This window comes from Podarcis gaigeae, assembly GCF_964106915.1.
Source record: "Podarcis gaigeae genome assembly, chromosome: 3".
In the NCBI taxonomy this organism is placed as follows: domain Eukaryota; kingdom Metazoa; phylum Chordata; class Lepidosauria; order Squamata; family Lacertidae; genus Podarcis; species Podarcis gaigeae.
In genome coordinates, this window is record NC_139680.1 from 94,086,325 (window position 1) to 94,102,766 (window position 16,442).

Here is a 16,442-nt window from a genome sequence, read left to right on the forward strand (position 1 = left end):
GAATTATGGTGCTGGAGAAGACTCTTGAGAGTCCCATGGACTGCAAGAAGATCAAACCTCTCCATTCTTAAGGAAATCAGCCCTGAGTGCTCACTGGAAGGACAGATCCTGAAGCTGAGACTCCAATACTTTGGCCACTTCATGAGAAGAGAAGACTCCCTGGAAAAGACCCTGATGTTGGGAAAGATGGAGGGCACAAGGAGAAGGGGACGACAGAGGACGAGATGGTTGGACAGTGTTGTCGAAGCTACCAGCATGAGTTTGACTAAACTGCGGGAGGCAGTGGAAGACAGACAAGTGCCTGGCATGCTCTGGTCCATGGGGTCACAAAGAGTCGGACACGACTAAACAACTAAAGAACATACAGAAAACAAGCAGATAGCTCTTTATTACACAGCAGTAAAATAAATGAAATATTATTATAAAATCAGGTGATTTTATGCTTTATGTGCCAATCATACTCTGGCTGGACTCCTGCTGTGCTTCACTGGTCCTCCCTTTCAGTTCTAAGTCTTGAACAGGACATAGAGCAGGCCTGAACAAATAGTGATCCACAAAGATGGATGTGTCATCAGAAGTGCTTGACAAACCCTCTGTTCTGGCAGCCCCAGGCAGGCAGCAAACTCGGGAGGTTAACTGAACTTATTATGGAATGCTATACAGCACAAGACTCGCAAACCACATTTAGCTTTATGGGTCAACTGTTGTTGAAATCTTAAGCGGACAGCATGCATCTTTGGAGACACCTGTGTATGCAACACCCTAAACATTTTTAATCCTTACATCTCATTGGATGTTTTCCAGTACTAGTACTATCCCAAATTGGCACACACATTGTCATTAATAGCTTTTCCAGTACAGCCATAGTTTTATATACTCTGCATTCCCTATCATCTATTGTCTGAGCTGAAGAGTCCTAGCCATTTTAGTCTCTCCATATGCCAGAACTTTTATCTGGTGTTTCCCAACATAGTGCAGGACACACAACTACCTACCTGACTTTGCTGAATTGGTTAAAAAATGTAATACTTCCACCACCGTATCTTACAATTCCAAGGTGAATATTTACACACTCCTACAAAAGGCGAGTGTGTATGCCCTTCAAAGTAATTAGCAAGTTTCAATGGTGATTGGTACCAAACAATTATTGTCATTGATCAGTACCAAACAGATAATTTTAAACAAAGTCATTGTGTGCTCAGCAGATTACAGCTTGTTAACGGGCAAGTTCTAAATGACCTCTTAAGCTAGTCAAATCAATGATGCATATTCCTCATTAAGTAACATCAAAATGTAAGTGGTCTTATAAATAATGTTTATTTTAAGCACTAAAACAAATGGCAAAACCTTGATATATCAAAAGCCATCTGCTCACACAAAGATTGTTCCTTTAAAAAACATGGATTACTTTTGTTGTTGAAAATTCACAGCAACCCTTAAATCTTCCAAATGAAAAGGATGAATATATAACAACCCACTATACTAAAAGTAAATCTGATTCATGGAAAATTATGCATTATAATAATTGCTTTCTTTGTGCTTTTTCTTGTTCTAAAGGTGAGAGTTTGACAGTAGTGGGTTAGATATAATTAAGGGACAGCTTTAAAGAATGCACAGTGACACAAAAGCCATTACACCAACCAGGTGTTTTGCCTTTCTGCCCGAATCTAATTTTAAAACTGTTTTTCAAAACGGAAGATATGCTGCACTGGTACAATGAAGCCACATCAGGCTACCCAAGGCTTTTATTTTTTATTTTTTTACTTACACACACACACACACACACACACAGCATTTTTTCCCTCCCCTTTAACCTGAAGGCATTAGCCTATGGGCAAGATTCAGCAATTTAGCAGCATGGGACTGCATAACGAAAAGGAAAACGCTGATAGGCTGGATACAGCGTACAACTTTTTATTTCCTGTCTTTACACCAGCAGATTAATTTTCAGGTATTACGCTCCAGTTTTATGCCAATATTTATGCCAATGATTTTACAGGGCTTATGGTGATATAAATGCAAGCATCACGACAATTATGGTAGCCCTCCTCTGCTGAACACCAAGCACAATCTCACTTAAAGAAACATTGCTAAATGCATTAAAATTGGGAGGTTTAAGGGTTGAATCAAGATACGCTGTTATGAAAACGGAAGACTGCCTCCCATTTGTAGAAGTGAGTCAAATGCAGAAGAGGCTTTCATTCAGCAAACGGGATGTTGCCACATCAGGAAGGAGGGAAGGTAATTTCCACAGATCTCCTCTCCCTTCTGCAACCTCCAGTGCCATCTCCCACTCTGTTCCAGAGGGTCTCTCAACTCCCTGAAACATATTTCAACCACGGGGGTATGGGGAATCGGCAAAAATTGCCTAGCCTCTTCTGCAGGTGAGAGCATCCAGTTTGCGGAGTTCCACTCCATGCAACTTTAGATCCAATCCTATGGGTTTCAGAGTCTGGAATGTTGAGACCTAGGTATCCCCCACCCCTTAGCTTGACACTAGGCTTCCTACAGAGTATCTATACCATCACTGATCTAGATTACCCAGAATGTCAATGGGCTTGATTCGCAAGATGAAAAAACCGCTAGACGAAGAGAATCGCGGAACGGATTCTTTTCGTCTTGCGAGGCACCACTGTATGTACTTCCACGTTGTCAGGGCCAGTGTGGTTATGGTGTCATACAAGACATGGGTTCAAATCCAGTCATGACTCTGAACCAGTCATTCTCACTTAATCTAACCTACCTCATAGGACTGTTGTGAAGATAAAGGGGGAATGAAAAGAATCCTAAGAGGAAAGGTGGAGAAAATGCACTCAATCATAGACTTCAACACAACAATGCAGGGCTGCACATGCACTTCCTCAGAAATAGCACTGGTCGGTATTGGGGGGGGGGCTGCACCAGTTATCTGTCCCCACCTCTTGAACAATGATCAGTGTGATATCAAATGATATTATTCAATTTTTAAAAAACAACCACAGATTTTTAAAATCTTGTAAGGGCAATGCACATACACCCAAGCTGCGGGAAGACACTTTGCACAACTGAAAATTATACATGCATCAACCATTACCATGGATGAAAACTGCCTGTGTACATGTTTGATCCTAGCAGAACTAGGGCAGAAATTTCACTTCTGGTCTGAGTCACATGATACAGCAAGGTAAGCTGAAGGTAAGCAGGTCTGGGTCTGAGTAGTCTGAATGGGAGGTTACCAGTGAACTCTGTGTAAGCTGCTTTGAGTCCATGATAGAAGAAAATTGATGGGTGGGTGGGTGTACACATATATAAATGAATAATATTTTAATAGCTATGACAAAGCGCCCCAACATTTGGAATAGAGAAGAATTCACACATCAATATCTTAAATCAAACAGAAATTTTCAAAAATGCAACTTAGATTACTTAGTGTAACTTTAAATTTGTAACTATGTACCATTTCCTCACTTTACCATCAGCATATCAATCAAGTGTATATTATTCTGGGTTGCTCATTTTATTAAAAGCAAATTCAGAGCACAATTGACTTTTCATTTGTTTAACAAGTGAAGAAATATTTACCCTGACAGCCATTTCATTGTAGAAATTCATCTTCATAATAAAATATGCTGTCTGTGAATCAAGGAGGGGTGGGGGGGAAAGATGGCATACATTTCAGTTACACAAAGACAGTACTCCTATTTTTACATATAAAAGATAAGAATCTTTATACATAATACATAATAAGAGTTCTAGGCTTAGAGAGAATAAAATCAAACTTTGTATTGAAGAGATAGGCTTCCTAATACATAATGCAGGCTTAACCAGAAAAATCTATGGTAGTCAAACTAGCAGCTAATGGAGATATATGATCATAAAATGCTCTCCGCTGAGTTTGATAATCAATGGTGCTCTACTGAGAGTAGAATAACAAAGCAGAAATATTCACAAGTGCTGGTGACACGTAGTATTGTATGATTTATTCACTGGGGTTCTTTTAACCAAAACTCACAGAAACATAAAAGGAATTCATATTTCAAGACGTCTGGTTTAATGAAAAATTCAAAGAAATGCTGTCTTCAGTCGAAATCGTTCAAGGATATGGATGCAGTGATGGAGCAAAATTGTGCCTTCCAACCATCTGTACTAAATGTTATGTACTTAGTTGCCTCCTGAGTAATTCTTGGGAATTTTGTTTCATTTAATATTCATTCCAACATCATAAAATCATAAATACAATGATAACATGTTACAGTGAATCCCCTGATATAGAAAACATTTCCTGGTTCCCTTCCAATAAAGGCGAATCCCACTCTGAGTGAAAGAATCCCCTGTTATAGCAAACACTCACTTGGCAGGATAGGTTATTTTAATGGATACATCACTTTACACTAAGCTTTCACATCTGTTCCGCCCTCTAATTACAAATGCAAAATGAACATAATTCACAACTGCATCATAAAAAGTAAAATAAGTACTTTCAAGGCAGAAGATGTCCTTTATTCAGCATAAGTTGCAGACTTGGAGGGGAGGGGGACTACAAATCAGAGGGAAAAGTGATATGTGGTTTCCTTTTCTCTCACTACTCCCCTCACCCTCCCTGGCAAAGAAGAATTCACCGTAAAAGGGTTTCACTGTAATTAGTGTTATTTGAATTGCCTAGTCTGATCCAAAGCAAATTGTCTGTGGAGAGCAGCAGGACTGGATTATTTATCAACAGTCTGGGCAATTAAGAAACAGTTGGCTGCAATATGTTATTTACAAATGAACACAATGATGCTACTTCATTTTAAAATTCGCTTTCTTCATTACATTAGGCCAGGCATAATTCCTTTCATTTAATTAAAGGAGGTCTTAAAATGCTGGCTTTAATATTATATTACTTCCTTTCTAATATAGCAAAAAATTATCACAGGGAAGGGAGAGCTTTTTAAAAACCAAAAAAACTGAAAATCTGTTGTTTTAAAGCCTTGGAGCAGCTTATTAGGTCGCGAGTAGGATTCACTCTCCTTTTGAGAACTCCTGAGTGGGACTACTCTCAATGAGGCTTGCGTTAAGCACCAAATTTAAAAGACACTGAATGTAAACTCTGCTTGCAGAGGAACAACTGGAAAGGTGTGTGCGCACCAAGGCTCCCAGTTGTCCCTTCCTAACTGTGGCTTTATCTGCCCCACACTTGATGTCTCAGATGTGGGGCAGTTGGCCAGTTGTGGGGAAATGTCCTTGCAAGTCAAATTAGGCCCCTTGGCAGGCCTAATCTGGCTTGCAAATCAGAGGTTCCCCATGCCAACTTTAGTAGGAGTGCAGCCCCATCTGGAAGAGATAAGGCCAATGAAGCCAAGGGTATTCCCTCTCATTCTTCCCTTGAATTCACATCTTTAATACTGTATTCTTTTTTCTAAGAGCAACAGAACCTGTGAGTCTACAACCAGCCTAGAAAAGTTAACAAGACCTACCGGTAATTTATTTCCCCCTCTTTAATCCTGAAACATTTATACCTGATCAACAGCATGTGAATTTAAAAGCTAGCAAGTACTTGGCGCCAAACTGAAAAGATTTCACCTACTTTGTATTTGCGTACAGTCTTATGGAAAGCTTACAATAATATTTAATTACAAATTTAGTTTTTACCTCCACCATTTCTCTGAATTTTTGTCTTCCTTGATAACCCCGCCACCATTTCTGAATAAAAACCATCATTTTGTTCAGATACCTGAAACAAAATAGCTTGGTAAGATTTTCCCCCCCTGGAAATAGTGAAAAGTTGAACCATTTTTTTAAAATCCAGTGCATGCAGCAGTCTAGCTTGACAATTAAAATTTGGAGACTTTTTATATCAATATGCATCCTAAATTTGAGGTGGCAGCTTAAATCTTGATGCTTTCATCCAAATTTTTGGAATACATGGTATCAATTTGGGATTAAAAGCACTAAAGTCTTGCCTGAATCATGGACCCTTTCCAATGTAACTTTTTATGGAGCCAAAAAAGGAATAGGGAAGAGGATGTGAAGCGTTAACAGTTTTAAGTCAGTGTCAGCTTCTGACAAGGATAAGCTGGCAAAAACATAATCATCTCTGGCTGCTTTCCACTTTAGGCTTGTCTGAACTTTGAGCCTTAGAAGAATAGTACCAAATTTCACTAGTCTGGTTTGGACATAACATTGTTGGCTTAATAAACCATAGTTTATCCAAGTGGGAGCAAGCGATGGGCCCACACTCTTCCTCTTCCTTCCTCTCCATCCTTCTTCCACTTGTACACCAGCTTCTGCACCAGATCCCTGTTACATCCAAAACAAAGAACTGCTTGGTCTGTTTTCAGATCTTGGTTAACAGCCACATTAAGCCACAGTTTCCTGTTCCAGACATAATGGTAATCTTTGGTTTGACTGAAGCTGGCATGCAGGAAGAGAAGGGGGGGATGGATGGATGACAGTGAAAGCACCGCCCCAGTGGTTGTTCTTGACTTAATAATTTACTGTCTATAAAGTCAGGAACATTAAGTCTGTACTAGACCATTTCATGTGCTCCTCTGCAAGGTGGAAACATTCAAATAATGAAAAAAATGGGACAGTTCTCTACACATATTCCTCAATCCACAAGCCTGCTGCACAGGGTATAAAAAGGCTTGCAAACCCACATGCTTCTCTACACAAAGCCCCAACTATTAGTGATTGCCAGGTTGTAACCTGGAAAACTTCTTGGCTTTTAAGTCTGCAGCTACATTTGGAGATGGTGGTTTCTACCATCTCTTACGAGCTGTTTCTAACATCTTCACCCAGCCTGCTATGAGAAGTATGTCCTCACAACAAACAGGGAGCAGCAGATCAGAGGAAACAAGCAGGCAGGAGAAACTGCAGCTGCCAGATTCAGCAACAGATTTTTAAGTAAAGGGGACATTTCCAGGATGCAGTCTGGTACTACCACAAGCTCCACACTGCATCCCACAGATACAACAGATATGATCACACAATTGTAGAGTTGGATGGGATTACAAGGGTGAACTAGTCCAACTCCTGCAATGCAGGAATCTTTTGCCCAATGTGAGGCTTGAACTCATGACTCATGACATTAAGGGTCTCTACCAACTGAACTATATGTGCAGTCTTTTGTTAATTTAGATACTTTGCAAACGTCTAGAGAAGCCAAGTTTAAAAAACTTATCTCTTGAGAGACATCTTGTCAAGTGAATGCCACATGACTGACATTCACAAATAAATGACTAAAGGGATTTAAATTATTTCCTCCAGCTTATTTAGCCTAGCAATTTTAAATAAAATAAACAAGAAAATAAGAAGAAAATTTCAAAATAGCCGAAAGCTATTAATTTTTCTCATTTGAAAAATAAGGGGGTTCCATGTGCAAAGCAAGTTCTTAACTTCAGCGAGACTTGGCAAAGTGGTAAATAACATACAGATTTAGGGTGTAACCTAAAGTCATTTTGCCAATAAATAAACACTTATGTTATCAGTTGGGGTGCCTTCCAAGTATGCATGTCTACAATTTGGATGCAGATCAAATTACCGGATATACGCTCGGACTTTGCATCCTCGAAACCAACTCTGAATTTTTACAGCAGCATAATATTCTGTTTTTCTATATTCATCTACGCATCTGAAAACACAAGAAATGGTTTTTCACAATTTGCATTTTGGTCAGCCATACAATTAAGTGACATATAAATAAACAAATGATTCAAGAACAGAATAAACAAACAATATATTATCTGAGTAAGATCACATTCTTTTATTAAACCTAGTAAAACAATTTTGTCTTATAACTGATAGTAAGTAAATAAAGAGTGGTGTCCAACATCCTTGCAGTCTTTCCTGATGGAGAAATGATTGCTGCCTCACAGAAAACAATGTTAGTGTAGCTGTAATTATGGTGTATTATGTTAACTCAAAAACAAAAAAAGCAGAAAAGACAGGAATTGGGGTAGGGTTATTCCCTGAAATCATAAATATTTTTTAAAATTACTCTAATGCCAATCATTATTGAATCCATATTGGACAAGATGGGGTGGGTGGGACTGTGTGTGTGTATGTTATGTTAGCCCTGCAAAGTAGCATGGTGTTGCTGTAACTTTTTTTGCTGGGAAAGGAAAGAGTTTGAATAGCATATGACAACCTAGGAAAGTTATCAACCTGGTGGATTGCTTTGGGTTTTGTTTTGTTTTTGAGGGAAATGCAGTGGAGTGGTAGACTCTGAAGTTGACTGTGGTAGCAGTGCAATTAATTATGAGGGAAAGACAGTGGTGTAGTGTGGGGGGTGCAGGGGGGCCGGCCGCACTGGGCGCAACATCTGGGGGTTAGGGTTAGGGGGCGCAAATCCACGGGTCAGGGGGCGCAAATCCATGGGTTAGGGGGCGCAAATCCATGGGTTAGGGGGTGCAAATCCATGGGTTAGGGGGCGCAAATTACTTGCCTTGCCCCGGGTGCTGACAACCAACGCTACGCCACTGGGGAAAGAAAACAGTGTGGGAACAGAGAGTTTCAGTGGTGAGTGGAAAGATGTCTGGATGCCACATCTGCAACTCATAATCAGCCCAAGGGTAGTCCTGGATTACAAGTTTCTGAGATGCCAGGTCTACCTGGGGCTTGTCTATTTATTTTATTTCTTTGAGAGATACCCATGCCTCTTGATATCCTGGGTAGGGGGAACATTTTATTTATTTGTTTGTTTTTTAAACATTTATATCCCACTTTTCTCCCATCATTGAAATCAAGGCACAACATAGATGTGGTTCTAAGGAAGTCGCTCACTGGAGGCACTGACCAGCCCTAGACCTGCTTAGTTTTGCCAGGATGGTCACTTGTTACCTTCAAACCATAACTTGGCATCTTTCTAGGACCAGGAAGCCTCACAAGCAAAGGGAAGCACTGTAAGAGTATTCCACTAGCGTAGTGGCGTGAGCCTCCTTGACTGGACTTAACCATCCACTTCACTTTTTTTACCATGCTAGTTTGGATGGCCAGGTGCAACGTGGATAGGTCTCCCACACCTTTAACAACAGGGAGAGATTTCAACAAGCCTGAGCTGCCCCTCCCAAAATCTTGGAAGCAGTTGCTAAAGGTGCAGCAGCAAACCAAACCCCTCACTTTTCTTATGCCCACCCCATGCCCCTGCTCCCCTCCCAGAAATGAAGTTTCACCTGTGGATTTTATGCCACTGGGAGCAGAGGAAGAGAGGGAAAGGGCAACTCCTGCTGCTGCCCCGAGGCTAAAACAAAAGAAGAATTTATCTCTCTTCCCCCCCCCCCCCCAGCAGCAAACCTGGGAACTTTCCCGGGGGGGGGGAGGGAGTGGCTGCTCCGGGGGCAACTCCGGCTCCTCGGAGAGGCTGGGGAGTGAGGCGCGAGCGTGAGGGCGAGAGGAAACTTTACCTGTTCCTAGAGTAATACTCCCCCTTGAAGAGCGGCAGCCTCTCTTGCAGCCTGGCCAGAGTGGCCATCTTCCCCCCTCCCAGCCGGCTCCCATTGATGGTGTACAAGGAGTCGGCATGGCAACCGGGCCGTACCACCCGAGACGGAGCGGGGGTTGGGGGGGTGAGGAAAGGGACCGGAGGGAAGGTGCGTTAAGCCTGAGGGCGAGGAGGGCGTAGAGGAAGGCAGGACGAAGCGGGTCAAGCGGTGGTCGCGGCGAGGAGGAAGACGCCCCGCCGCTGCTGCTGCCGCCGCCGCTCCTACAGCTGCTGCTGCTTCGGCGACCGCCGCCAAGGGAGGAATGGTCGGGCCCGGTTTCCTCCCAGCGCCGCGGCTGCTTCCGGGATTCCATCATGGGGGACTGAGGAAGCGCAGCAGCCCCAGAGCTGGCCCGGTGGACGGCCACCTTCCCCCGAGTCTCTGCGAAGCGGCACCCGCCTCCCCAGGGAGCGGCCGACGGCGGGCGCCGGGTACATGTTCCGGGGGGCTGAGCCCAACCCGAGCAGACCTCCGGCCGCCAGGAAGAGCTGGTGAGGGGCAGGGCTGGGGCAGGAGGATGGAGGTGGAGGGTGAGGCCTGGCTCTAGGGTGGGGGCGGCTTGTGGGCGGGGGGCAGGCGGCCCTGTCAGCTGAACGGGGGTGGCTGACTGGGGGGCTGCTCCGCTCCGCTGCTGGGCTTTGAGCAGCATCTCCGCCTTCAGAAACAGGCAGGTGAAGGAGCTGCAGCATGGACGCCCCCGTAGTGACCTGCCGACTGCAGGGGGGGTTCGCTGAAGGTTAGCAACCCCTGGCTATGAAACGTGTGCTAATGGGGTGCAGGGTTTGGATTGGAAAAGAAATGGAGCGGCTCCCAAACTTTCCTCCCCACGAACCACTTGAACATTGCTGAGGGTCTGGATGGAGGACGTAATGCACACACAACACACACACGGTTTCCTACTTGCTGTAATAATTGTTAATGCGTTGTGCTGGGCGCTATATGATTTTTAATTGTGTTTTTATTGCTTCCTTTATGGCTTGTGTGTTGCATTTTGTTTCAGGACACGGTAGAATTCAAACTGAAATAAATAAATTGGCATATGGCAATGACAAATGCAACTGAAGAACTCTAAAAGAGGCAATAAAATCAAATCAGTATGTTTAACGCAATGGATGTGCCATCTCCAGTCTTCAACAGCAAAGCCACAGGCACACAACGTGGGCTATCCAGATGAAGCTCGCAGATCGCTGGTGGTCTGCAGGCTACAGTTGGGAAAGTGATGCTCTAGCACACAGTCTCTATAAAGTGCAATGGTAGTGAGAATAAGGAGGCAAGCCATCTAGAGCAGACTGGAGTATTGACGGTTTGGCTATCAAGAAGATATAATGGAGCTACAGAGTGACTTTTTCATTTTCCTATATAGCTGAGTTGGCCAGAATGTTGTCCACAACTGGGATGATGATTCCCAGGATGATACTTGTAAAGATGTAACTTCTGAGAACTGCACTGCGAACTGAGAATTACTGCTTTTGTATTAATTTCCTGAAGGGTACAAAAATAAAGTTTAAAAAGTAGTATGAAGTAATAATATATATACAATCACTATAAAAATAAGAAACAGCACAGAAATTCATGTCATATTTGTCAATAGCTGAGAATGCTTGTAAGCCACTGAAAGAAAGCTTGCTTTTATGTAGTCCATGGTAAATAGAACCAAGGATTGAGAGCTTATGACCTAGTATTGTGGAGGCAGAAATATGCAAAAGGGTGGAGGGAGGGAAGCAGCAGGTACAGTATATGGAGGCAACAATGACAGTATGATGTTTACATGAAGAAGCACTTGCTTCTGGAATGAAGTGGCTAATAAATATTGGTCATTGCCATATGCCAATTTAACCTTAGCCCCCGCCCATCTAAACAGCTAATATGAAAATGAATGGACATTTGTACCTGTTGGAAGAGGACAAAGCCACCTCTATCCTCTAGCATGCTGTCTCTCACATCAGTGATATACGAAATAATAGTGCTTCCTTTTCTCATGGCTATAAGGGCTGAGGGCACAGATGTTAAGGAGAGGGACACATTTTAAACAGCTTAAATGGTGAGTAAAGTTTATAAAACATGCATGGCGTAGAGAAAATGAATACAGTTGTCTTCCTGTCTCATAACACTTGAACTAGTGGACATGCAGTGAAGCTTACTGTTGAAAGATTCAGGACAGATAAAATAGAGTACCTCTTCATTCAGCACATAGTTAAACTATGGAATTTACTCGCACAGGAGGAGGTATTCACTACCAATTTGAAGTTTTAAAATAGGAAGCAATAGAGGACAAAGCTATCAATGGCTACTAGCCACAATGGCAATGTTTTACCTCCACTGTCAGAGGTATCATGCCACAGGCACTTGCCAATAAAGAAGAGAGAGCTTTCTGTTTGGCTCTCAATAAACATACAAGCAACATCACTTGATGACTAAGAATGCCCATGCACACATTTTGAAAGTCAAGTCCATTTGACCAAAGTGAGGTTGGCTTCTCATTGTTATGATCAAGTTGTGTAAACATGCACAGGATTGAACTTTCCATAAACAAAGGCTTGTGATAATGGACAAAATAGTATTGAGATATGTAAAGTAAAGTAACTGTCTATTATGTTTTGAGTAGTGGAGTAATACATATTTGTAACTTGAGAACTAAACATGTTCTAGAGAGGGGTTGGCAAGGTTTACCTTGCCTGGGCCAGTTCACTCCAGTGGAGATCCCTCTTGGGCTGGATTGTGTGCATGTGTGAGCGCCCGTGATTTCCAGCATTGGCGTCTGCTTAGATGCGATTTCTGGTGTCGGCATCTGCACAGACGCGATTTCCAGCTTCGGTGCAGACATGATTTCCAGAGCTGTGGAAGCAAGTCCCCACGCTGCGTTGCACTGGTTTAGTGCAGCGCGCGGGGACTCACAGAGCAGGCAGCTTGGTTCGGGGGTGGCTTGTGGGCCGGTTAAACGACCCCTGGGGGCTACAGCTTGTTCTACCTATTCTAGAGATCAGGTAGCTGAAGGAGTAAAATAGGACAAGTTTAGCCATAGACCCGGTGGATAATCCTAGTGAAACACAGGATAACATCTCCTGGATCCCAGCACCTTTTATGAGTTACTAGTTATTGGATCAAGTACGAAAGCTCATGAAAATAAACTCAATATGTATTCTGTCATTTATAATGCTTAAACCCATATCTCCCCTCTGGTACTTTTAGACACGTTTAGGAGGTGGTCACAATTTAGCTACGTTGTTAACATGTCTATTTTTTGCATTTCATTTGCATCTGATCTCTGTTTATAATCCCACCATGGGTATGTATACTTGCAACCGAGAATTATATTTCATGCATCGGATGAAATTGACTATGCCATAATAAATATGTTAGTCCTTAAGATGCTACAAACTCATTTTAAACAGGGTTATCTTAAAAAAAAGACACTAATTGATATTAAAACATAATTACAGTAATTACCATATTTACCATATTTTTCCATGTATAAGATGCCCCCATGTATAAGACGACCCCTAATTTTTTTGATCCAAAATTAAGATACACTATCTGTGTATAAGACGAACCCTCATTTTAAACTTTAAAAATTTAGAAACAAATATAGTCTTATACACACAAAAATACGATATTTACTTTTAAAAAAATATCTGGCTGTTATTTGCCCTGGATTGCCAGTCTTCAGTTCTATGCACAGTAACCCCACCAGATTCAGGAAGATATAAGCGTACGTACTGTATTGGCCTGAATATAAGCTGACTCGAATATAAGCCACACCTTTAAAATTGGAGGAGGAAAAAAGAAAAAATACCTGAATATAAGCCGTTCCATTCCTCTTCTCTTGGCTGCATAGGTGGGAGGGACACACTGCATTGCCAGCGGCCTTTCCCCTTCCAGCTCTCTCCTTTCTTGGCCTGGGGGGAGAGGATGGGGACTACGCACGGGGCAGGCGCCCACTTTGCTGTGCTCCTGTTTGCCCCGCGCTTCTGGCTGCATACTGTAAGGTCGCAAATATAAGCCACACTTAAACTTTTCACATTCGGAATTTGGGGGGAAAGTGAGGCTTTTATTCAGGCCAATACGGTAACTGGGTTTAAGATTACAACCTTAAACAGCGTTACAGTGTGATTGCTTCAAACTATATTGCTTCTAGTAGTGCGTAGAGGGGTCAACATTTAGTAAACTTTATTGTTATAGCTGAATGTAAAGGTCACTGCAGGCAAACTACAATTTCTTTAGCTTAATGTCTTCTTTGAAACAAGAAGTAGATTTTATCACTAGCTGAGGGGCGTTGCTGTAATTGTCTTTGCTATGCGATGTAAAACACGGAATGTGAGATATTAAATGCTTGAGAGAAGTTCAGTAGGTACAACTCATACTGTCATAAGACTTAAATATTTGTTTTGCTAATATTACAAGTTGCAATTTTTGAATGCTGCTTGCATGGGTTTAATTTTCTGTTTAAATATATCATAATTTCTGAAATAAGGTGAATAGATACCTACTTAAGGTGGCTTGTGGCACTGTGGGTTAAAGCCTCAGCGTCTAGGACTTGCTGATCAAAAGGTCGGCGGTTCGAATCCCTGCGGCGGGGTGCGCTCCCGCTGCTCGGTCCCAGCGCCTGCCAACCTAGCAGTTCGAAAGCACCTCCGGGTGCAATTAGATAAATAGGGACCGCTTACCAGTGGGAAGGTAAACGGCGTTTCCGTGTGCGGCTCTGGCTCGCCAGATGCAGCTTTGTCACGCTGGCCACGTGACCCGGAAGTGTCTCCGGACAGCGCTGGCCCCTGGCCTCTTGAGTGAGATGGGCGCACAACCCCAGAGTCTGTCAAGACTGGCCCATACGGGCAGGGGTACCTTTACCTTTACCTTTAAGGTGGCTTAGTGGGAAAATATAGTAGAGATTAACTTGCTTTGTTCTACATTTTAGGAAAAGAGCAAGTAAAGAACTGAAAACATAGTCTCTGGTGAATGTTTACAAGTGTCTTCATAACTACTTTCAGTAACAGTTTCTTCAAATATCACCCTCCTTTGCAAATCTGCATCCTTATGATGTTTTTCTTTTGACTGCACAATGGTAGTGTGGTATACGTTTCTCCTTCTTGAACAGAGGGTGAAGGCAATCTAAGTGGTTCCTGTACCTACAATAAAATGTTTTCAGGGGGGCACCTTAAAAGACTTTCTTCAGAGTTAGACTGGAAAGAACAATATGGGATGGAATAATTTGCTTCTTGTCCTATCTTTAAGATCCATGTGCCTCACTTTAAAATAAAATGCTGCCATTACATTCAGATTCTTGGAGGTATATACAGTGGTACCTCGGGTTAAGTACTTAATTCGTTCCGGAGGTCCGTTCTTAACCTGAAACTGTTCTTAACCTGAAGCACCACTTTAGCTAAGGGCCTCCTGCTGCCGCCTCACCGCCGGAGCACGATTTCTGTTCTCATCCTGAAGCAAAGTTCTTAACCCGAGGTACTATTTCTGGGTTAACGGAGTCTGTAACCTGAAGTGTATGGAACCCGAGGTACCACTGTATTAGAACCGATGAATAAGACTATACTTCAATCCCGGTATTGCATTACCTGAAAATATTTTTCAATTCATACAGATTTTCCATCATAGATAACTTAATTCAGTATACTGATATTTCTAAATTGTAACCCAACCATACTGCTCTTCAGTTTTTCTTGGTTACACCACTCAGATAGTGAGCAGTAATTCTGCGAAACATTAGACTATTGGCTTAGATGTTAGCCACTGTTTCTTGATGCCAAAAAAGCTTTTCCTCAATTGGGCAACTTGTGCAGCAGACAGTATCCTGAATCTCTTCCCACCTCACTTACTAAAGTTTCTATGGGTGTTGAAATGCTGGTAATTTGTCCAGTCCTCAAATTTTAGGTTGCTTTTGCAGGTTCATTGTGAATAAATATTGTGCTAATTCATGTTGCCTGATTTCTCCCTCTTTCAATTCTCCCCTTGTGTGAGTAGGACAAACAAACCAGGAAGCCACCATTGAGATTGGCTTCTTGTGCTTTCTGAACCTGGGATCCTGATTTGTTGCTCCCTGTTATACCAGGTCCTGCCAACCTAGCAGTTCGAATGCACGTCAAAGTGCAAGTAGATAAATAGGTACCGCTCCAGCGGGAAGGTAAATGGTGTTTCCATGCGCTGTCCTGGTTTCGCAAGAAGCGGCTTAGTCATGCTGGCCACATGACCCGGAAGCTGTATGCTGGCTCCCTCAGCCAGTAAAGCAAGATGAGTGCCGCAACCCCAGAGTCCGTCACGACTGGACCTAATGGTCAGGGCTCGCTTTACCTTTATTATACCAGGATTGCAGGTTCAGACAGCACAGGAAGCCAACCTTAATTGTGGCTTCCCTGTGATTTACTGTGAATAAACAATGTACTGATGCATATTGCTTGATTGTGTCTCCTGCTTGCACCAGGGGAGGATTAAAGCAGAAATAAATGGACCACATGTATCAACATACTGTTTATTTTGAATGTATGTATCAACATACATTCACAATAAACCAGCAAGGAAGCTGCAATTAAGCTTGACTTCCTCTGCTTTTTACTATGTTATTATCATTCATGTTTTGTAAAGTGTTTCTAATGTACATTGCCTTGAGATATTTTGATAAAGGGTGGTATATAATTTGAATTATTATTATTATTATTATTATTATTATTAGCCTATCTATCCTGCAACAAACTAGGATCCTGGCTTCCGACATCATGGGAAGTCAAGCTTCATTGTGGGTAACCAGGTCGTTTCTTATTCACACCAGGGAAGGAGCCAAGAAGGTGTCATTGGGATGTGCAAATGAGCTTTGTTTTCATAACAAACCACAATAATGCAGTCATTGAAAAAGTGGGGAAATCAGCATAGCTTTGATTTCCAAGCTCTTTAGGTCAAAATAGGTGCAGCTGTCTCCTTCCAGATGTGTCACTTCAGAATTTCACAGTCATTCTCATAGTGAGTCATGAAGTAGAAAGTTTTCCTCCTTAGATTCCAATT

The 16,442-nt window shown here is 42.4% G+C and overlaps 2 protein-coding genes across 5 annotated transcripts in view; one reads left to right on the forward strand and one right to left on the reverse strand.

The window, feature by feature from the left end:
• SPATA17 (spermatogenesis associated 17) overlaps window positions 1-9,756 on the reverse strand; it is a gene marked incomplete at its 5' end in the record, with an annotated part of 73,760 nt that extends 64,004 nt beyond the window's left edge. The window contains 5 exon segments of the mRNA XM_083733605.1: window positions 3,562-3,612; window positions 5,611-5,692; window positions 7,502-7,591; window positions 9,363-9,435; window positions 9,438-9,756. Of these exon segments, the coding sequence (XP_083589731.1) occupies window positions 3,562-3,612; window positions 5,611-5,692; window positions 7,502-7,591; window positions 9,363-9,435; window positions 9,438-9,756 (615 nt within the window).
• A 39-nt stretch (window positions 9,757-9,795) lies between these two features.
• The window catches only part of GPATCH2 (G-patch domain containing 2), a 101,184-nt gene continuing 94,537 nt past the window's right edge, over window positions 9,796-16,442 (forward strand). The window contains exons 1-2 of one of the 4 annotated variants that reach the window (XM_083733510.1): window positions 9,796-9,931; window positions 14,670-14,724. In XM_083733510.1, coding sequence (XP_083589636.1) covers window positions 14,696-14,724 — 29 coding nt within the window. In that variant the 5' untranslated portion in view covers window positions 9,796-9,931; window positions 14,670-14,695. Of the gene's footprint in view, window positions 9,932-11,404; window positions 11,482-14,669; window positions 14,725-16,377; window positions 16,401-16,442 lie in introns of those variants that run through there. The other 3 variants (XM_083733508.1, XM_083733509.1, XM_083733511.1) reach the window with 3 other exon arrangements.